This window comes from Scomber japonicus, chromosome 17, assembly GCF_027409825.1.
Source record: "Scomber japonicus isolate fScoJap1 chromosome 17, fScoJap1.pri, whole genome shotgun sequence".
Lineage (NCBI taxonomy): Eukaryota > Metazoa > Chordata > Actinopteri > Scombriformes > Scombridae > Scomber > Scomber japonicus.
Genome location: NC_070594.1, coordinates 28,984,419 through 29,008,307, shown reverse-complemented (window position 1 = coordinate 29,008,307; position 23,889 = coordinate 28,984,419). Strand labels below are relative to the sequence as shown.

The window sequence follows — 23,889 nt, the reverse complement described above, 5'->3', positions numbered from 1 at the left end:
TCTAGAAATTCTTTTCTTTTTTGTATGTGTTGGAGATGACAGAGCAGTGAGAGGACAGGCAGACTTTACCCAAGTTTAATATGCTCAGTGGTGGAAACTGACTCATTTCAGCTTCTTTGTTTTAGTTTTACTCTGATACATTTGCTTAAATTTACTTGGAATAGAATTTGATTGAATTATTTTAAACACAAAAATGCATTGCTACATGCTATGCTCTGCTCTGCCATTTTTCAGCATGTTAGACATAAGACAAGTTTATGGTAAAACAAAGCTTTGTTGCATTGAGTATTTTGAAAGCCTTTCTGCCCCCTAGTGGTCAAATTCACTTAATTCTGCTTCAACTGGGATATTTTGACAGACTGTTTCTGATTATATAGAAGCACTCTGGTTTTAAGATTCAGTTTCTGTGTGTATTGAATTGGAAAATAATTCCCTTATGATAGCTGGACTTTTCTATAACATGACAGTTACATGTTCACTTAAAAGATAGAAATCATAAGACTGACATATTCCTCATAAGGAACAAGCATGGGGCTAGAGCAGTCTGGACACTGGATGCCAGATGGACAGAACTTCTTAGTGAGACAAGTAACCATCAGCAGGAGGCAACATAGTACGGTGCTTTGCACAGGAAACAGTCATTGCTGCTGACAGAAAGGACCAGGAAACAGAGGACAGGCTTTGAGCGCAAATACTAAGGGCTGGGCTCGGGCACAGTATATGTCCACCAAGTCAAAGGTCACATCGAGGTTAGAGTGTGTAAACTGGGAGGAATTTAGATGTAGTGTGAAATCAGTGATTGTGTGTGCGTGGGTATGTGTGGGTCAATCCATTTTCAATTCACTCAATTATAACAGTCATTTCAGTTTCTTCTGCTAGCATTGTGTGAAGCCAAGGACCACAAATATTACTAGGGCTGGGTATCGTTTAAAAAATGATGATACCAGTACCAATCCAAGTATCCTTAAAGTGATACTGATACCAACTGAGTACTTCATTCGATACCCACCATGTGAATAGAAGCATTAAATTGCAACTTCACCACCACAGATTGGTTTTAGCTGCTGTGGCGGTGGGCCAATCACATGTCGCATTAAATCAAGGAACGCTTGCGTTGATTGGCTGTGAGCAAGTCCATACAAATAGTCACAATTTCTAGATCTGGGTGCAAAAAGGATCAATTGCAGGTATCATTTGAATATTACAATGAAATCATTCAATAACAATTGAAACTTTAGTTTCCATCTGTCATCCCACCATGTACGAGAACTACAACTTTCTTTTGTTATGTTCTGTATGTATTATTACTGCCAAACATTACAGGCGAAACTCAACTGACAAATTATTTTATAGTTCCAATATTTTGCATTTCAGAAATGTATTTGTAACAGCACTTTTCAAAAACTGTATAAAGCCCTAATTATGAGGAAACTCTAAAAAGAAGAATGCAGATGCCATATAATGTAAGCTTTTGGTTCTTGTTTCAAAAGGCATGAATAAAAAGTGAATAGAAAGTGAATTGACCTCAGTGATGGATGGCTCTGTGTCTGTTGGATTGAACTTGTGTTATGAGGTGTCTGGGTTGTCTTCTGCAGTTTCAAGTGGCTCTTGTGGTCTGTACATGAAGGTGAGGAGGAACAGAGCCACATCATAGGAGCACCAATAGGCCGTGTGTGAGGTCACTGCCGACCAGTAGCGGCTCTCCACCAAGCCCTCTCTCAACTCAAAGTCGATGCGTCTCTCCAGTTCCACTAAAACACAGAAAAAAAGGACACATTAGTATCAAGTACAGTATATAGTTTTGCTAAATACTCATTACCATTATCCTCCAAGAAAAGTCTGGCTTCATTGTTGATTTTCATTGTGCTTCTCTCTCCTATCCTTCCTCTCTCTCCTCTCTACCCCAACCGGTTGAGACAGATGTTCTCCCACTCTGAGTCTGGTTCTGCCTGAGGTTTCTTCCTGTTAAAAGGGAGTTTTTTCTTGCCACTGTTGCCAAGTGCTTGGTCATGTGGGAATGTTGGATCTCTTTAAAATTAAAACCTGAAGAGTTCAGTTTAGAACCTGCTCTATGTGTGAAGTGCCTTGAGATAACTCTGTTGTGATTTGGCGCTATACAAATAAAGATTGATTGATTGATTGAAGTCTGCACCCAAGCAACCTCTCTGGAAATCCATATGAAGTCAGCACGGGCCCCTTGCAGACTGGATCTCTTAAATATTTCGATCTGAGACAGATTCCCGATAATGATTGATCCTATATGTTAAGAGCATTTCTATGAACTGTCTTAAATTTATAGTGGCGTTTCCCAAAGAAGTTTAGATTCTCAGAGCGAGTGCACCCACATGTCATTATGAGCTTCTGTTGTGTTGGCTGTATGTGATGATGAAGATGATGCTGAATACATTTTAAAATTATTTTGCATATTTGACTGTGAACCATGCTATTTATTGAAAGATACATACAGATACATTGTAAAGTAAGAAAAAGCTTATTGAGCACTGGTTTATTAGTCGAATAGAAGAGGCTGACTTTACTCTTATTGAAGCTTATTCATTAGTAAGTTTTAGTAGCAGGACCATACCTTAAATGCTCCGCCTTTGGCATTCCTATAATACCACCTTCTACCAATACTGATAGTAAATGGACTGTACTTATATAGAGCTTTTCCAGTCGTTATGACACACACGTTCACACACTGATGGCAGGAGCTACCACACAGGGTGCCAACCTGCTCATCAGGAGGAAGCTAACCATTCATCCTCATTCACACCGTTAACGCAGCAACGGCAGCAATTTGGGGTTAAGTGTCTCGTCCAATGACAAGTGGACATGTGGACATGTGGACATGTGGACTGGAGGAGCCGGGAATCGAACTGCCAATCTTCCAATTGGAGGACGACCGCTCTACCTCCTGAGCCCTATCATCCTCTCTTCCTCTACCGCTCTTGTATTTTGTGCTTCACATGTGGGCAGTCTCAGTCAAGCTTCTCACTCTAACCCTAACCCAAGACACAACAGTCAGACCACAGTCAAGTGTCCCAGTGGAGTCGCTGTGCTCAGTGGTGCACATACTGGCCTTGTGAGCAACTCCACTCCTGCTCCTCTAATGTGACTCTCTGATTTCCAGTAGATCTGAGGCCTCTTCTCCTCATTCAGCGAGGGCTAAAAACCATGAACGCAATGCAGGAGCAGTGTCTTCAACCCCCACTCCCCCAGCTGCCTCTGTACAGTCTGGGTTACTATCCACTGTGGTGAACAGACATCTTCTGTCTTTATATCCACAAACAAAACCCTATATCAACAATCCCTGTAAGGGAAGGCATTCGCTTCAAACGCAGCGACATAAAAGCCAGACTGTTTCATTATTTATTCAGCAGCAACAACACTCACACAGTGCAGTTGAGTAGTCTTGCTTCGGTTCCAAACTGATTGAAATGACTCAGGAAATATTTAAGTGGCAGCCATAATAAGAGCTGGTCCTTTAGCCCCTTTAGGCTCTGGCATAGGATACACCTGACCAACATTTATGAAAGGAAAGGAGATAATTCTGTCCAACGGCGGCAATATTTAACATGACACACCACAAGTGACACACCAATCACAAACAATAATACCTACATTACACATCCACAGCGGTCAATGTGCCCCCTGTCAAAGCTGTGTTCTGTCAAAGCTATGTTTGATACATTCAACATGAAACGTTTGTTCCTCCCAAACACATCACCATATCTGTGTGTAGTATAATTAGAGGTTTTGAGGGTTTGTTGCTGATCGTTTTTCTTAATATCTTGTTTAAACACATCTTGTTGATGGTGTGGTCTTGCCTAGTGAATCAAAACTTATTCAGTGAAGTTTCAGGAGCAGGACCACATCCTGTGGGGGTCTGTCACTGTCCGTTGCTGCCTGGACACTATGGCAGACTCCCTATAAGCTTCCCCACAATGCAGTCAGCAAGCAGGAGAACCATGCTCATCAATCATTTTTCTTCATTAATCATTTAAACGCATCTTGTTGATGGTGTGGGAAACACAAATTATGCCTAACATGAAGCAGTGGAGGTCATACAAGTTAAATGAATATTTCATCTACTGCGAATGTCATCCTTTCATCATTTCAGTCATAAGATTCTGACATATGACATTCCTTTGAGGTCCATTTCAGTAAGTTACTAAACAAAAGCACAACTATACTTACATGAGGTGTGGTCCATGACTGCCGAGGTGGACAGGGACATGGCAGGCTCTACCTCCTTTGTTTCCTCTTCTATTTCTTTGTCTTTATCCTCACTTTCAGCCACTGGTGCTACTTCCTCTTGCAATGCCAGGTTTTCCACTTCAGAGGCTACACCTTCAGAATCTGATGGTTCCTCCTCCACTCCTCCCACCTGGCCACTGGATCTGGAAAAGCGGGAAAACAGGATTCCCCCGATTCCCTTTCCGAGACTTGCAGCACCTGAGGGGCATAAAGGTTCATGTGTCTTCTGTCTTTACTTTTTAGTTTTGGTATTCTTTGTTGCCCAACTTTGTTGCCATTCTCACAAGGTTCCAGTTGGGGTTGCCAAAAGCTTTCATGGCTTCCTTGCTCAAGCTTATCAACTCTAAAAATAAGTCTGCCAGCCAGCTCTAACTTACATGTTTGTGCCCATTGGGTGAACTTTTACTTGCAAATACTCACCGCTGACTTGGGCTGGGTATCCATACTTGATACCTTTAAGATGACGATCGAAATAAATTGAAACCAAGTAGTATGGAAACGTCTTCCGTCAAACGATACCTCCAATCGATCCTTTTTGCACCCAGAGCTAGAAATAATATAGACTATTTGTATGGATTTGCCCAAAGCCAATCGATGCAAGCATTCTTTGATTTAATGCAACATGTGATTGGCCCACTGCCACAGCAGCTACAATCCATCTGTGGTGGTGAAGTCGCAGCGAATTTGAGTTAGCATGCCTAGCAGGTCAGCAGCCAAGATGCCACTAAATGCTCTGAAGCGTGGCTACACTACACACCTGTTACACCAGATAAAAGCAAGCAAAAGCAAAATGTGGAATATGTATTAAATTAAGTACTCAACTGGTATCAGTATTATTTTAAGGGTACTTGGATTGGTACTGGTATCATAATTTTTTAAACAATACCCAGCCTTAGGTACTGTCATATTTTACTTTTTTAAATCAATGCTGCTGTCACATAAATTATTATTTGATGAGTCCCTTTAAGACATGAGATGCAGCTGAATTCAAACTGAAATAGCAGTTTTATATATAAAGGCCTAAAACGTCAGCAGCTTAAACTGGCCTATAGAATGTGTCTTATCCTCTCTACAGCTGATGCATAGAGGAAGTAACATGATGCTGTCAGTCCAGGAGACAGGTGCTAATTGCTTCTATTGATTTGGTTAGAGAGTGCTTAATATGCTATAATGCCAGAAAAACAAGCACCTGCTGTTGCACTCAGCTCAGATCAGGTGTACAGCATGCCTGTTACGGACAAATAGGATGACCCTTAGTTTCACATTCATCACAGATCTTTTCCTACTTAGTATGTATTACACTGGTTCTTAATCATGATAACTACATCCTACACTTGCCATCCATGCAGTCATAACCTTCCTGTATATGTGCTCACCCATAATGCTGGCCTTGCCGAGGTTAGTAATGGATTCTCCATAGTGCCGTCGGGCCTGAGGCGGGGAGGTACACGGGCTGGGAATGCTCTCTGAGTCTGAGATGGATGTGGTGTCCTTCTGAGGGTTCAGCAGTGTGGGCCGGATCTGATCATACGGTGTGGGGCTGGTGGTATTATACCTACACATTAAAGCCACATCAACCTCAAGTCATTGAAAAATACAGTCATCTCGTCTTCAGTTCCAATTTCATTCAACTGAACATACTGTAGCTCCAGTTAAGGTTATAAGCATCACTGACAGAATACCACTAACCATCATATCAATAATCATATTTTCTCATATACCACCACATGACTGGTCTTACCAGTGGATTTGAACAGGTGAAATGTTGCTATAATGCTTTAAGAGAAGAGGCTCCAGTCTGTAGGCCTGGAAATAAAAAAAACAACAACAAGGTTATGTAAAAGAGTTCTCGAAAATGTACCTCTCAGCCATGTTATTTTTGCACATTTCATTTCAATGTAATGGCCAGTTTGTCATTTAGTTTTAATTACTGGCCTAAATAGTTTTATGAATGAATTGTCTCATACAGTAAAATAAACCCATTGTCCCCATATGAGGACATTCATTTTTCAAAAACGACCTCCTGTTCAAAGACGATGCTTAGGTTTTGGACAAATATCTAGGAGAAATTAAATGCATACCAAGCAAAAGCTCAGGTTTCAGGAGGCAATAGTATCCATTAAAAGTTTGTAACCAGCCAGAACTATTCCTAAAATATGACAATCATAGGCGGACAGATTGTAAAAGTGTGTGACATTTGTAGTCTCAGCAGGACAATAAGACAAGAGGACTCACCACGGGGTCAGTGGGATGGAATATGTTGAAGAGGCGTTTGCAGATCGAAGTGGGGAGGATGTGGTCCTGCACACCGTTACTTCCAGGACGAATCCCTCGTAATGCCAAGAAAACCGCCAGAGGAGAGCCCATGCAGAAGAAGTTCTCTACCTATAAAATATGAGGCAATAAGAGACACTGCCCCTTGAGATGCTGTCAGACACCACCTGTGTGTACTGGGCTACTACAACGTGTGCATATGTACAACTGTGTATGTATACAAGAAGCACATTTCTGAAAATGAACTACTGACTCAACGCTCTTTTACTAACCATTAATATAAAAAAATCAAGTACATTTTCAATGGTGGTTACTCTTTGAAACTGGTCACTGTTTTATGAATGGCTGCATGTAATTGTTGGAATGCCTGTTAATATTTGATTTGGACGGTGGACTTTAAACCCTTTAAAGAATCATGCATTTTCCTGTGGTGAATTGGTTTCTGCTTCCTTTTTTGGTTCCAATATTGGATACTCACTGCTTGTCATGTATTTGATTACCTTACCAGGTGCAATGCTAGCTACCTTGAGGGGAATCATCCGTGTGTTTGCTACTTAAAGGTGTAGTGTGTAAGATTTAGTGGCATCTAGTGGTGAAGTTGCAGATTGAAACCAACTGAATACCCTCCCCTCCCCCTCTCCTTCTAAGCGTGTAAGAGAACCTATGGTGTTTGCAAAACTCACAAAAAAGCAAAAGGCCCTCTCTAGCGCCACTGTTTGGTTTATCCATTCTGGGCTACTCTAGAAACATGGCGTTGCAACATGGCAGTCTCCGTGGAGCAGGACCCGCTCCCCATGTAGATATAAAGGCTCATTGTGAGGTAACAAAAACACAATGATTCTTATTTTCATGTGATTATACACAAAATATAATTGTGAATTTTATACTCTGTTTCTTCCAAGTCAAATCCACTAGATGCCACTAAATTCTACACACTGCATCTTTAAAAGGCTGCCACACTGCATGATTGTGACACTGATGAAGGTGGAAAACACTTTGCTTGTTAGCTTTTGTAGTAGAGAAGAAGTGATCTTATGCCATTGAGTGCAATCCAAGGTAATGGAAGACCTTCTGTTACATCCTATGAACTTCCAGGCAGAGCGTTTGCACTTTCAGTCATAGGGTTTGTATTTTGAAACATGTCTAGGGAACATGCTTAACAGCAAATGCCTGTCATTGGCTGGTGAAAACTGATTAACAATACTGTACAGTACTGCACTTGTCAACATTACCTTGAATTTCAAGGCTGGCACTGCAAGACAAGATGAGGTCCGCAGACTCTGGAACTGATCTTCCAAGTCCCTTAACCTAGGCAGGATGGATGGATATGATACAATATGAAAATGATTCACAGGATTCAAATGTTTTGTTAAAATTGAAATGGGCATATTTCCTCTAAAATTGTGGGCAAGGGTGAACACAGATTTAAACTCACTATGATCAACTAACCGAAAATCAAAGTAAAAAATTTAAATCACAGTACCTGAGGCGTGTCAGTCTCAGCTGCTCCTGAAGGTGGCGCTCTTCATCACTCGGCCACCTGGCCTTGGTTTCTTCTGGGTCTAGCACTTCTTGATGATGAAAGCGAATGGGGTCCCAGCCGGTCATGATGTCGAAGGTAATGACACAGCCCAGTGAGTGTGACACGATGGAAACCTTCCCGTTTTTCTCAAAGTCTGGATTCCGCGAGCAGAAGAGTGAGTAGAGACGGTTCAGCTCCAGAGTTAGACCCCTGTTAATCTACACACATACACACACATACACACACATATACACACATATACACACATATACACACACACACACACACACACACACACACACACACACACACACACACACACACGGTTGAAAGTGAGTGGGAGATACTGGGAGCGAGCTGTGCTGTTGTACAGTCTGATGGCTGATGGTATGAAAAAGCCCCCCCAAGCACTTTGAGGCATGTGGCTGTTATTTATTCTTTTATAATACACATTTTATTTTGTTGATAAGATTTAAATACATTTGGTGGTTTCAGAGTCTAAATAAATATTCTGTTATTTAACAGACTGGCAGTAGACCATAATTAAATTGTGTCTGATGGGAGTTAATACACAGTCGTGACTAATGCTACCACATTACTAACAGAGTGACTGAGACAGAATGAAGAGACACAGCTGTGAAGAGACAGAATGAGGCTGAACTTAAAGGTTGGATGGGTTTGTAGAAAACTAAATCATAGTCTGACCTCGTCTCTGTACAGAGGACTGGTGTAGTACATGATATCCATGGCACTGCTGTTCAGCATGTCTCTGAGACCTCGCACTTTATCCGGAGTGATAGAGTCCACTGTGTCTGCAAGAACACATCAACACACATATCAAATTGCTGTTGAACATTGGATTGAGACTCTGATCAGCTGTTAAACACACACACAGTATGGTCATGTTTTACACTGATTGTAAGTAGATGTTGATGGGATGATGCAGTTTGGTCCAGGGTGAGTCATGACAACTGCCAATTTAACGATCCTGGGATATTACATCAAGCACCTCCGTTCAGTCAAAATGGCTCTTTGACCAAACCTTTTGTTCATGAGAATCTATCATAAATAAACTCAATTGCCAGAGTTCAGTGAAATTAGCTGAGAATCAGTGATTTGAATAACCTCTGACTCTTTCCAGTTTGGAAAATCCACAAGCCAAAATGTCCACTTTGTGCCCACACATCTCATAATCTTACCAGCAAGCCACCCTTCTCATTTTTATGAACTTTTAACTTTTTCCTCTTGTACCAGATGGCTACCAGAAAACCAGATGGTTACCAGAAAAGGCTTTAAAGTGTGTTATACATTCTCTCCAAAACTTCTGAATTGGAAGGTTAACTAGTGAGTTTAATAAAAGGCTAAAATATTTATCAGTTATCTTTTTTTTATGTTTCCTCTAATCAGAAAACAATGTCTACCTACATCATTTATAGAACTTCATATCATTGTCTATTCATATTAGTCTGTTTTACTTCTTGTTACCCTTTTATTTTATCTTTTATTCCTGGTTTTACTCTACACCTTGTCTCTTTTACTATTTTATTAGCTTGTGTTCTTAACCTTTCATTACTTTTTAATCTACTGTTGAGAGTTTTATATATTTATTTATTCTTGTTATTTTGAGTTTTTATATATTTCTAACCCTGCTTCTGTTTTTTCCTAATAGCAAACTGATGAAATGTATGACAGCATTTTACTCAGTTCCTATTTTTATTGAGTGGTGTAATTATCGAGTGGCTTATTAATAACCAAGTTATTAGATGGGGGAGGGGGGGTATAGTTTAATTGTGAGGGCAGGGGCGCATTAATGAACAGGCTAACCTGGGCTACAGCCCCAGGGCCTCCACCATGGGGGGGCCTCTAAAAATTAAGAATAATTATATAGGCTAATGAACACTCAACCGTAACGCACATGACTGCACTACAGTGACATCTGGTGGTAAAAGTGATGGGGATGGTGTGACACCGAGAGGCTCATAAAGTTCTGTAGCCCAGGGGCCTCCAGTGATGTTAATATGCCCCTGTGTGAGGGTCCTCCTTCTTCTATTTGACCCATACTCAGTCACAACTGTGACAAATGTTGGATTAGTCCCCATCACAATCTTACTACCTTTAAAATGTAGACAGCTGGATTTCTATAGAATCATTCTTAAGGTAGAACACATAATGCCAGTATAGTTTTGGATGACTGTAAGCAGAGGTGCCTCATACCTCCATCCAGAGCCAGTTTTGACCTCCATTCCACAGGAAGGAACTCTACATGCTCTGTGGTACGATCAGAGAAGTGCTTCTCCTCCATCTTTCTGGCAGCGTCTCTCATCCTGCACACCAGTCCACACAAAACAATTATTCTGGAGAATGATTCTGATTGTGTGCTAATGCTGCTCCCACTGAACAGCTGCAGTTAACTCACATGCTGGTGTTCCTGATGATGCGGCCCTGGTCCATCTTCTGGCCGATGCCGTGCACCACGAACACAATGTGAGTAGTTTCAGGCGGAGTGTCCTCAGGAGCCGCCTCCTCTACGTAACCCCGATGGAGACGGGTTCCGCTGCTGGAGGCTGGGAACATAGAGGGGACACATCAGTCGCTGAGGTGACTGCTGTATTCCACAGCAGTGTGTCTGATCACTGATGAGTGTGACATCAGAGTGGTTTTAAGAGTGCTCCATGGATTTAAAGTTCCCTGAGATTTTGGTCTGATCTTCATCTTTAATCTATGATCTACTGTTTCATCAGTGAGCGAAACATCAGCATACTATATTCATATTTCCTAATAATCTTGAGCTAATTTGAGAGAAAATAAAGACTAAGTTAAGCAACTAGTTTAGTTTAATATATATTGAGTTCAATGGCAGTTGAATTCAAGATGAATACTTAAAACCTAAAAGTTACGAGTAACTACTTTAATTACTGGAAGCTTTATTCTTCATATATACTGATTTTCATACTTGCAGACAACCTGCACATTTTTGCATGATGACCTGACTTGCTGTACACTGACTAATATTTAATGGAAGTGATTATTTAGTTGTTTACCAATTGAACATTAAAATGATTAGGAAATGATTTGGACTTTGCCCACTGGTAATATAAAGTCTTGCCAGTAGTTCTCATCTGAGTCCACAGCACTTTTATGATGCTTCATCCATGTTGATTCACAGATATTAATTCATTATTAATGAATCCAACAAAGATGAAAAAGTCCCAAAGTGTCATGGAAGAAATCATCCATCTCCATGACAACTTGCTTTTTATTTTTATTAGAGCTGGGTATCGGTACCTTTAAGGTACTGACCAAATTAAATCGATACCAAGTAGTATCTCAAATGATAACCTGCAATCGCTCCTCAATCCAGAACTAGAAAATATGACTAGTTGTATGGACTTGCTCACAGCCAATCAATGCAAGCGTTCTTCGATGATGAAGGTGAAGTCGCAACTTAATGCCTCTATTCACATAATGGGTATGGAATGAAGTACTCAACTGGTATCAGTATGATTTTAAGGTTACTTGGATTGGTACTGGTATCATCATTTTTTTAAACGATATCCAGCCCTACTATTGATGAAATAGTAAAACATCTTTCTACCACCCCAGGAACATCGCCAAACTCCGTCCAACACTCACCCTGGCAGATACAGAGAAGCTCATCCACGCCCTTGTGTCCTCCAGACTGGACTACTGTAATGCACTCCTCATCTGGATCTCTGGCAAGAGCATCCAGAGACTGCAGTACATCCAGAACAGTGCTGCCAGGATCCTGATGAGGGTGCGCAAATATGATCATATCACCCCCATCCTAAAATCCCTTCACTGGCTCCCTGTCCCACTCAGAATTGAGCACAAGGGCTCCCTCCTCACCCACCAGTGCATTCACGGACATGCCCCCCTATACCTTAAAGAACTCCTCACCCCCCAGACCTCCTCACGCACCCTTCGCTCTAAAAACTCCCTCAAAGCCCCCAGAGCAAAGTTCCACACCATGGGTGATCGGGCCTTTTCCTCTGCAGCCCCGAGGCTGTGGAATGCCCTCCCTGACCACCTGAGGGCCCCACAGACTGCAGATGTCTTTAAAAGAGACCTAAAAACTTATCTCTTTACTAAAGAATTTTGTGTCTTTTATATGTTCTCCTTTAATCTTTTCTTTTTCTTTTTCTTTTCTGCTCTGTAGCACTTTGAGATTGTTGAAATGTAAAGTGCAATACAAATTAAATTTATTATTATTATTATTATTATTATTATTATTATTATTAACCTATGATACGGTCCACAACATGGGAAAAACGATTAGTCGCTCAAAACTGAGTTGGGTAATCTTTTGTTAAAAGTTGTTTTCATAGGGACTATTTCTTTGGTAGAAAATAGTCCCAATGATGACTGTTCACATAGACTTTTTCAGCTCAAAATCTGTAACTAGTCCAGTTACTCTAACAGTTTGGACATAGAATACATTAAAAATAGCATTAAACTGACATATTTGAATCCAATATTTTATGAATTGCCAGATAATTGATCTAATTCTTGACCTAAACCACTCAGATATTGTTTGTTCTTCTGAGCATACCATACTTCTGTAGATAAATAGATACAGAATCATCTATTTGTCTACAGTGCTCTTAGGGTGTAGTCCTTTGGTGATCTTTGACATTGTGTCTCACCAAGTCACAATCCTTTATCTCAGGAGACTGTTTGGCTGAGCAAGATTGCCTACGATCCAATCTTTTCTCTTGTTTCCACACACTGATCCACGTACCTTTAGAGAAGCCCAGTCTCTGAGTGACGGTGCGTGCAATCTTAGAGGTGGTGGCATCGCTGTAGAGATACACCTCGTCCACACTGTGCCAGTCCACGTGACTCCGACTCAGCTTCAGACTGTGGATGGCTGGGAGAGAGTCACGCAGTAATTAACACCAGCAAAACACTTATATCCAGTTTAATTAAATCACTATTCCCTGTGAGGATGAGTAGAATGTGTGTGTGTGTGTATGTGTGAAACATGTGAAACAAAAGTCTGAATGCGCCTCCTCTTTTCTCAGGTGAGCTTACTATTTGTTCAGATGGAGTCAGCTAAAATAGCATCACCTGACCTGTGCTGTGGCCTTGTTCAGAATGGCAGTTACACACACACACACACACACACACACACACACACACACACACACACATCCCTTTCACAGCACCTGCCTTTCTCTTCACCTCTGTTTTTAGCCATTGATCTAATTCCTACAACACACTCTCTACACACACCTTCCGTCTTCTTTGTCCATCACACACTAATAGATTATCCATGTTTACATCTTTCTAGGTGTAGTTTCTTACATTCTTTAACATCCTTGCTCTCCACTGTGGTGTTCACCGACTCCGACTCATAGGTGTCCCACATCTGTTGCCCCCGGAAACGGGCGAGGTGTTCCAGCTCGATGAGGTCACTCTCGTCCTCCTCCAGGGGAAGCCACGTCCCATCAATGAACCACTGACCTCTCATCACAGGGATACGGTCTTGCTCTGAGGGACAGCACATGAAGTGAACCGCATTATTTGAAGTTGTTGTGCAGTCTGTGCTTGTTTCAAAATCAAAAGCTGAACCTCCCTCTTTCATTTGAGTGTTTTTTGGTAAAATGATGGAGAGGCCAGATTGGATGCGGTCTATATTATATATTAGCATTATAGCATCTCTGTGTGAGAAAAGCTGCAGAGATATTTGTGTATTTGTGTGTGTTGTTTGTGTGCCAGAAACACATTTCCACTGTAAATAAGTGAACTTGGAATAATACATTTATAATGATCAGCTGTAAGCTATGGCAATAATAGTATCTAGGAGGGTTTTTACAGTCTTAATTTGAGCTGAACTGATTAGTCTATGTCATTCCTGTCTCATTTCTTCTTAAGTAAAAATGCTAAAAATGTGATTGTAGATGTGGTCTGAGCCTGTTTTTCTGGCACATGAGCGATATGAGAAAATACGTGACTAATGTGCATAAATCACAAAACATTAAGGAATTTGTTTTTGCATTCTTATAGGCCAAATAATTTGATCTGAAATTAAGACATGAATCAGCAGACTAATCGATGATGAAAATAATCATTAGTCAGAGTCCTAATTTAATTAGTCCAAGTTGTTGCTATCTATGTGAAGTGAGGCGGTCACAACAAGTTGTATATTTTTAATTAAACAATTATCTAATTAGTTAATCTTAAAAGAGGGTTGATATGATTAGTCAATAACTTGATTTGTGAATCAACAGAATCAATAAAAAATGTGACAAAATACTTCATGTATCACTATAAAGTTTAAAGTACAGCTTTGAGGTTTGAACTATTGATCGAACCAAACAAGGTCTCTCTGGACATCATCTTGCTGTGGGAGATCCTGAGGGTGATTTTCCCACAATTTTCTAACACTTTATAAAGCTATTGTTGAAACTAGCTCACAGATTAGTTGAGAAAACAGGAGTCAGTTGCAGATCTATTAATGTCATATAATAATCATATAATCTATCACAAGTAGCAGAGCTGAATGTGATGTTTTCATATTGTTTGTTTGTGTCTGATGGTTAAGTGGCATTGCATTAGGCCTAGCCTATATCTGGAACAGTCATTCATATACAAGAGTAATATGGATAGTGGAATGATAGCCATGCTGGATGTACTATCAGCAGCCTATAATATGGTACTGCTGGGCTGGTACTATAAAGTAAGTACTGGTGGAGTTGGCAACAACATTATTATAATATTATTAATATAATGAATGCAATATTCTACTCATTACATCTTATTGGTTACAGTAGGAGTTATAATTCAGTAGACGTGGGTTGTTTGAAAGTGATTAGTAAAAGTAATGGTAGTAATTTTGGACATAAATCATTGTGATGCTCACGGTTCCAGTAAACAGGGTAGCACTCCTTCTCCCTGATATCCACTTCATACAGCCCTCCTCTAACACACACTGCCTCCACGCTGATGCTGATGTCCGAGTGTTTCATCTCTTCTGACACCGAGCTCCGCTGTCCTCCGCCCCGCTGCACCGCCGGCTCCGCCCGGACACTTCCACACTCCACCGCCGCGCTCTCGGGCACAATCTCCCCGGACTTGGCTGTCTCCTTCCCCTCAGCTACGACCGGATCAACGGGACGTTTGACCTTGTCGGGGTTCTGCTCAAAAAATCTCAAATGGAGAATCTCAATTTTTAAAGAATCGTGTCCGACGAAAGGCTTCCACGTCCGCTTGTCCTCTTTGTAAAACCACCGAACCTCCTCCGGTCCCAGCTCCGTGACGACCTCACCCCGGTGCCTGGAGCTATTGGACCGGATGCGTTTTTTGGTTGTGACATTCCCATCACTTTCGGTGTAGTTTGGGTCGATGTCCAGATAGGATGAGCATGGAAATTCCTCCCCGGCCAGGCCCAACATGATGCCATCCTGGGATAACCGGTGCGAGTCGCCCCGTAGCAGCGGCAGGTGTCTGTCCAGGTCGGGCTGCGTTGGGTCCCTCTCCCCGGGGGTGACACCGTCTCCCATCGGGTTCTCGTCGTAGCCTGACACAAACACGTCATTTGCCATATCCCATTCGCTACTGCTGACAGAGTTATTCTCCGAGCTCTGTTGGCGGATAGTCGGTTTATCCTTCATATTGCTCATGGTTTTTATCGCCAACTATTAAACTAAAAACATGAAAATAGACTAATAAAAATATCACTGTTGTGTCTCTATTCTAACACTATTACAGCTACCGCTATGCCATACTAACCGCTTTTACCCCCCAGCTGGTAACATCTGTATGCCGAACCGCCCTGACTCCAACAACATTTCTTAACATTTTAGCTACAAATTTTAAACTATTACCCCCGCTGGCAGTTTAAACGACATATTTCCTCCTGTTTTCTGCTTGTCCATATTCCCGTTTCCCCTCGCTTACTGCTGGAATCATCACTGAGTGGTCCTAGCTAGGATGGTAATGCCAGTCTCTTTATCGATTTACGAATTCAGCTTCCGGTTTCAGCATTCAAAATAAACTCCAGGCGAAAAACGGATTTATATCGTAATGCAGAAGAAAACACACACATAATAAGAAATTATAATGGCTAAAAACACCACAAATACTAAATTACTTTACTACCTCAGTTTACAGGTACTTGATCTTCAAAAACTGCTCATAAAAGGAGCTATGTGAAGTTTGTGTCTTTTTAATTTGAAGGCAGATTTCACTCTAAAACGTTGTTTTTTCATCATTCGACAGCAAAATATAAGAGCCAGCTTCATTACGAAAAACTGAGATTCCGCTTAAATGTAGTCTGTAACGTATTTAAAATAAACAGATAGTATATAAAGATTATTAATTCCACTTTTAGTGATAAAATGTAGTCTGCTGTGATACTTTTTTTTGTAATATGTCTCAAATTCGTTCAATACTTTAGGGCCTTTCAGGCCACCGTAGTTGTTATTGGGAGTTCCTGTCATGGCGGATATCAAAGTGTTTACCTGAGGATTTTGGAATAAATTCGCTTATTTTATGGCTTAAATGAAAAGGAAATGGCAGCGGTTTTCCTGGTCACCTTGTATGAGTACTCACCACTGTTTTACATTAGTGTGGTGTCTTTGTGCTTCGTTATTACTGCCGCCATGGTGCTCGGCTGGTAAGTGATATTTAGCAAGTTAGCTCAGGATTAAAGTATTCATAACGTTTCAATCTTTACGACTTCACATGTAGACTACGTTATCACAACAGACGTAACCATGACAATATAATTAATCTGATGCACATTTCACTGCTAACCGTAGGAGAGTGAACGGCCCTGCCCCAAAATGCTCTGACAACACTAAACCCACACTAACGGGAGTGTAAGGGCTGAATGTCAGAGGAAAAACTGGATGGCAGCAGCAGTAATGCTTTATATGGGCATCATTTATCCGTGTATCTAAGCCCAAAAATGTCTAAAACACTGCGACTTCATCTCTCTAAATCTAGTTTGTATGGAAGCCCAATTCTGCCAATATTATTAAAAAGAAGTAAGTAATTATAATGAGAAGCTTTCTCAAAATATTGACTTAGTATCTTAAAATAATAAGAAACTATCTAAAATATAATGACTTGGTATCTCAAAATAATGACTTAATATCTCAAAATAATGACTTAATATGTCAAAATAATGACGTAGTTACTCAAAATAATGACTTATCTCAAAATAATGACTTATCGTATGGCTTATTAGTATCTCATTATTTTGAGATACTAAGTCATTTTTTGATACTAAGTCATTATATTGAGATAAGTCATTTTGAGTTACAAAGTCATTATTTTCACATACTACAGTATTTTGATAAAGTTTCTCACTATTTTGACTTACAGAATCTTTTTTTGATTTGGCAACATAGTATTTTGATCAGAGCCTGACCTATATATCATTCAGCCGATAATGACCTATAACAGATATATCGGTATCTGCATATGTTGTCTGATATGTGCTGATATTTTTTAAAAGTTATATAAGCAGTAGTTTATGTATATTTGACCCAGTTTTCTTAATTCAAGTTTAATATATGCATTTGTTTTGTTATTTTGTTGTTCCACATGTTTTTTAAATTCATATTTAATTCTAATTATTACATTTCCAGATAGGTTTACTGTTTCAGAGCACTGAGCATGCAATAAAGTTTTTTGTTAAACTTTGAAATATCATACCTTCATTACATTTGATGGATCATTACAAAAAAATGTTTATATTCTGTACATATAACATTATCAGTCAATATATCGATATCGGAATTTTTTACTCCCTAATATCGTTATCAGCATTGGCTCCAAAAGTACCGTGTCGGTCAGGCCCCAATTTTGATTTAGAAAACCTAATCAGTCAAGCGATCTTATGTATCTATAAAATGTTCTGGTCTGGGGTTGAGCATAGCTCAGCGGGTAGCCCACCCTCCCCATATGTTGAGGCTATAGTCCTCGTTGCAGGTGACCCCGGTTCGAATCCCGAGCCGAGCGGTCTTATCCTGCGTGTCATTCCCCTCTCTCTGCCTCCTGTTTCCTGTCTCTCTACACTGTCCTGAACATTAAAGGCATAAAAAGCCCAAAAAATATACTTTAAAAAAAAAAAAATGTTCTGGTCTGTGTGTGAAAAAGATCAACTTTTCCACAGATTGTCTTTGTGCGTACAGCTCTCAAGATCAATAGAGATGACAGCTGTCTAGAACAGAACAGCTTGGTGTTCTTTGACAGCTGTCACACTGTGCTTCATGTCCTGTAGGTTTGGGTTTGATGTTCCGGTGATCTTACGCAGCTCTGACGAGACAGAGTCCATCCTACCAACTCCTGAGAAGCAAATGGTCCAGGTGACCAATCCCTTCTGCCTGGAGATGTGCTCTGGACCGATGTCAGTCACTGGTGAGAACAGCGTCGACATCTACTAGTACCAGTATCTTTTGAGTCCCAGGTCATGATAACTGTAGCTTACTCTCCCTCGCAGATGGTGTTTTTCTGAGGGCTTGCTGCTTGGAGCCTTGTATCTTGAGCTGTTTTTGGGGCTGTGAGATTGGTGCTCTGCAAGGAGCGCTGCAGGCTCACCAGCATGGCCCGAGACTCAGCACCCCCAGCCATTTCCAAGAGGCTCTGCGCTTCCTCTACTCCTACTGCCAGAGCTTCTCGTATCCTTTATAACACACTTACTTGTTGGTGATACTATGCAGGTTGGCTCCACCTGTCCCAACGTACCTTTCCTAACCTCAAATATTCAATTTGGGTTGTTTAGTGCATTCATGAGGTACAGGTAGCCGTGAACAGTTTAAACTTCTCCAATGAAGATATAGTTTATATTATTACAACTGTGATTTACTGATTTGTCCTTCATGGTTTGTTTCTACAGCAACCACCAAAGAAGGGGTTATAATTGTTTGCTAGAATAATAAAATACACCATCTGGATCTGGAAATTCAAAGTAATTGTGCATTCAGATTGTTCTAGTTTTTGAATCATGGTGGTATAACACACACACACACACACACACACACACAAACACATGCCTGAGATATACTTTCTTTGTCTTGTATACATTGTTCCTACATTAGCTCCTGTTGTTATGCTCTTTAACCCCACCCTCTCAGTATCAGCAGTGAAGACAGAGAGGGGCACCACACACAGATTCCAGCTGACCAGGGGATCAGAGATTTTGGGCTGTTGCCGAGGGGATGCTACCCCCTAGTGGCTGTGCTGACACTGGCAGAGCAAGAAGCCAGGGACATGTACAACATTGTAAGTCCGTCCTTTTAGAAACCTTCCTCACAGCATCAGACACTGCTCCCCTAACTGTACTGATAATTAGGGGCCGAGCACCAGGCGCATTGTTTAGGGCCTAAACATTCATGAAAACTCATGAAAATCTGCACACGCGTCAGACCTGGTGAGAAATGTGATGTTTTATGAGAAAATTAAGAAAATTCAGCCCCTCGCTACAGATTGACATAGACGAACGAAATTTGGGATGCATAAGTATCATCTAAAGACGCACGAAAAAGTCTCTTGGGGCCATACCCTAAGTCCAATGGGAGGTCGGCCATTTTTATTAGAATTTTCAATTTTGGTGCCATTTCTCCCATTTCCACGCCTTGTACTTTAACCTCCTCCTCCTAGAGAATGAACCCAACCGACTTCAAATTGGCTCAGTGTCATCTTAAGACCTTGGAGATGAAAAGTTATCAAAGTCTTTTGCTTCCATTATACCTAATGGGCGTGACTGGCGATGCAGCGAATTTCAATGCACCAAGGGGGGGGGGGGGGGGGGGGACCAGGGCCCTCTCTCTCTCTGGGTACATTTAACTCAATTTAGTGTAAAGACTAGACACATGTTAAGTTTATTTGTATAGTCCCCTCTACACAAGGATATACAGTTATAAACTCTCAGCATATGAAAAAAATACAAATCCATGATCCTCTCTCTCCTCTTTTAGGTGGCCAGTGTGACAGTTATTCATGTTCCTGATGACAAATACAGCCTGTCTGCAAGGATCGTCTTTCAGTACCTTCTCACCTCACAGGGGAACATGTATGAGCTAAAGGTACGTCACATTTGGGTTGTTCCTACTTTTACCTCAAACTCAGATTCACACGTTCCGTACAGGAGTTGGCTATATTTGGATCTATATTCTGTATTCTGGCTCACTGACTTGGCACTTTCTGTGATTTCATAACATTACAGCATTATATGTGTTATTCTTGCTGTCATAAGTCAAAATGACATGTCTCCTGCAGCCTCTCTTCATGTCAGCTGGCAGTGAGGGGGCATCTGGACCTCCTGAAGCAGAACATAACATCCAACAACCTGGTGAACCCACAGAGGAGGAGGCCAGCCGAGTGGAGCCGGTGCTAAAGGAAGAGGAGGAGGAGGAGGAGGAGGAGGAGGAGGAGGAGGACTGGTCAGAGGGGAGGGGCAGAGACTGTGTAGTGTGTCAGAATGCAGCAGTGAACAGAGTGCTGCTGCCCTGCAGACACGCCTGTGTGTGTGACAGCTGCGTGTCTCACTTCCAGCACTGCCCCATCTGCAGGGCATTTGTCCTGGAGTCCTTTGCCCTGGCACAGGGTGGAGCTGCTGGAGAGCAATGACTCCGTCTACAGCAAGAGAATGTTCCCCAAGATAATGTGCAATGAGCCAGACATAACCGCTAAACGACACCTGCAAGACCCTAAATAATTTTTATGTCAAGGTTCCATGAGTAAAAAAAAAGGTTGCTAAGATGCAAAGGTACAGGTGCACTGCAGCAACTGCAACAATATAGAAAAACTCCATTAGACTGTATGTAGCATTTCAAACATTTTAAGATATATGAAGAAAAATAAGGAGAGTGAAGTCTTACCTTACAGGCTGCAGCTTAGCACCATCGTTTCTATTACAGCTGCCAGCAGAGATACAGGTATTAAATGTGAGGCTGTCTACACATGATTACTGGCAGAATCTGTGCATGACTTGAGCCATGATGCTGTGTCCAAATTAGAGGTAAGATCGGGCCTAAAAAATCCAGCCCGACCCGACCCAGGCACGCGGGTATTAAAGCCCGACCCGGCCCGAGCCCGATCAATTAACTTGATTTGCAGGCCCGAGCCAGAAAAACCCCGAAATTTTATATTTTATTTGTGAGGACTCAGGAGGAGGAGGAAAGGGAGGGGATGCGTCAGTCAGAGCCGGACAGAGCACTGCTCCGGGAAAAGGGACTGGTTGCGATTTGTGTGATCCCATTTGTGACGATGCCTGTGCATAATGATAACAAATTAAAGCCTGTCTTTTGTAACGAATTCTCCCAGTTAAACAAGATGCACATTCTCTGACAAGGAGAGGAACAGCAGCAGGAGCAGGTCTCTGGGCTTCATTGTAGATCACAAGGAAGGGCATCTGAGATACACGGGGTAAAGCCTCCAGAGCGCAGCAGGTTCACTATAGTCTTCGTTACTAAAGGCGGAAACAAACAGACTTTATAAATCCTCCGCTGGAGACTGCGCGCACGGATGAATCCATTCATACATGTTTCTGGACCAGCTGCTTTTAGTATACATAATACATAAATATATATTTATTAAAAAAAAGTTAGCGAGAGAGAAGCCCGGCCCGACCCGACCCGACCCGAACGTAATAATTGACATTTTGGGGCCGGGTCGGGTCGGGCTCGGACTCTGGCTCGGGCTTAAGATCTTACCTCAAATGTCACTCTACATATTGTATACAGTAGGCACTAATCTGTACCAGGGCCCAACCGATACTGGAATTATGGGGCCAATGCCAATACCGATATTAGGGAGTAAAAATATTCCGATATCAATACATCGGCCAATAATCTTATATATATATATATATACATATATATATATATATATATATATATATATATATATATATGTATATGTATATATATATATATGTGTGTGTGTGTGTGTGTGTATATATATATATTTATATATATATATATTTATATATATATTTATATATATTTATATATATATATATTTATATATATATTTATATATATATATATATATATATATATATATATATATATATGTGTGTGTGTGTGTGTATATATATATCCTATATATATAGGCCTATATCAGTGACGTGCGGTGAGGTTCATGTCTGGTGAGGCACTGACTTCATCACAATCAGATTTACAAACATATGAACCCTACAGAGTAGCTTATTCACCATTTGATTGGCAGCAGTTAACAGGTTATGTTTAAAATCTTATATCAGCTTTCTTTACACATACAAACTGTAGCACACAAAAAAACACATTTAATTTAAAAAACGTTATTATGGTCTTACCTTTACTTATAAATGAAGTCCATGCGGCGCTCCTTCTGAACAAAAGCATCGATAACTTGTTTGTAGAAGTTTTCCTTGTCTTCCTTCAGTTTTAGTTGTCGCTTACTGTCATTTATTCTGCAGCTAATGAGTCGTAATAAGAATCAACTGCGTGCCTCACTTAGTGACTTTTTGCAGCCGTTTTATGCTGCTCAGCACACGAAACACGCTACAAACAGGCATGAGTTACAGTTTAAACATAAACCACATTTTTCTAAAACTGCACTAAAACAGTAAACCTCACTGGGAATTTAATATGTAGGCTATATATTAAAGAATGTGTAAAGTGAATTCAGACATTTTCTTCTAAACACATTAAATAGATCATAAATATATTTCTAAAAAGGGTGTAAAAAGTATTTCAACCATTTAGATTTGAATTGTGGGGCTAGGCTTCACAAGGTTAGGTTTCAAGATTTCAGGATTTAGTGGGCGGGTCTGAAAATCAGCAGATTAGCATAAACCATAGGCATAAACCCGCCCCTGCCGCTGTAGAGGTATAGATACATTCAGCGCACACTTCTACTACTACAGTCTACAATTAGCCAGTTAGCTGCCGAGTTAGGCACCGAGCTAGCAGCTGAGTTAGCAGCAGAAAGCTCTCAAACGTAGCGTCCATGTTTTTGGTAGAGGTGGTGACTTTGATTGACAGGTGACACTTGGTAGGGGGCGGGGTTTCAGCGGACTCAGCGGGTACTCCCACAGCGTTTGGTAGCAAAGAAAAAGGCTGAGTTTTACACAACTTTGAAGACTAATTTCATTTATTTGGCGATTTTTTTTATCATTCAAATTTGGCAGGGTGGTTAACAACACATTTTTCTGTGGTATGTCAAACTCAGAACACATATTTATTCTTACTTTACACGGACTTTAAACTTGATTTAGGAAAACAGATTAAACATACATATTACGCTGCCTTTGTATCTTTAAAAAAATATCGGCACATATTAGACGTGATATAGAATTAAGACACAGCTGCATTTCTCCAGTGGAGAGAGCGATGATATTTCTCTCACATTTGAACATTTGCTGCTGACCCGTCATTGTCAGATTCATTATAAAATAAGCATGTTTTTAAACAATATATAGTATAACTCAACTGCAGAGAAACCTTATACGAACAGAGGTTAGAAACATGCTCAATACTCCTTTCAGCAACAGACATGACATCTCCATGGTTACACTTCTAGAAATACATGGACTGTTTAAGGTATTATGGTCACAGAGCAGCTAAAGTGTTTATATGGGAGCTTCATTCCATTTAGCCTGTAATGATTTCATTTAAATGAACATGAAATACAACCCCAATTCCAATGAAGTTGGGACATTGTGTAAAACATAAATAAAAACAGAATACAATGATTTGCAAATCCTTTTCAACCTATATTCAATTGAATACATTACAAAGACAAGATATTTAATGTTCAAACTGATAAACTTTATTGTTTTTTTGCAAATATTCACTCATTTTGAATTTGATGCCTGCAAC

The 23,889-nt window shown here is 40.7% G+C and overlaps 2 protein-coding genes across 2 annotated transcripts; one reads left to right on the top strand and one right to left on the bottom strand.

Annotated features, from left to right (window-relative positions):
- Positions 1-1,482: 1,482 nt before the first annotated feature.
- Positions 1,483-15,696, bottom strand: ddhd1b (DDHD domain containing 1b). The gene is made up of 13 exons (XM_053337002.1): positions 14,937-15,696; positions 13,379-13,564; positions 12,813-12,941; positions 10,470-10,617; positions 10,268-10,377; positions 8,759-8,865; positions 8,015-8,271; positions 7,764-7,839; positions 6,493-6,642; positions 5,999-6,063; positions 5,634-5,812; positions 4,198-4,455; positions 1,483-1,751 (listed from the first exon to the last, which is right to left on the bottom strand). The coding sequence occupies exons 1-13, from the start codon at positions 15,694-15,696 to the stop codon at positions 1,567-1,569; spliced, it is 2,610 nt and encodes an 869-aa protein (XP_053192977.1). The 3' UTR covers positions 1,483-1,566.
- Positions 15,697-16,516: 820 nt separating this feature from the next.
- On the top strand, positions 16,517-20,697 carry cgrrf1 (cell growth regulator with ring finger domain 1). The gene is made up of 6 exons (XM_053337050.1): positions 16,517-16,691; positions 18,306-18,442; positions 18,525-18,702; positions 19,159-19,306; positions 20,002-20,109; positions 20,303-20,697. The coding sequence occupies exons 1-6, from the start codon at positions 16,588-16,590 to the stop codon at positions 20,651-20,653; spliced, it is 1,026 nt and encodes a 341-aa protein (XP_053193025.1). The 5' UTR covers positions 16,517-16,587; the 3' UTR covers positions 20,654-20,697.
- Positions 20,698-23,889: the final 3,192 nt, after the last annotated feature.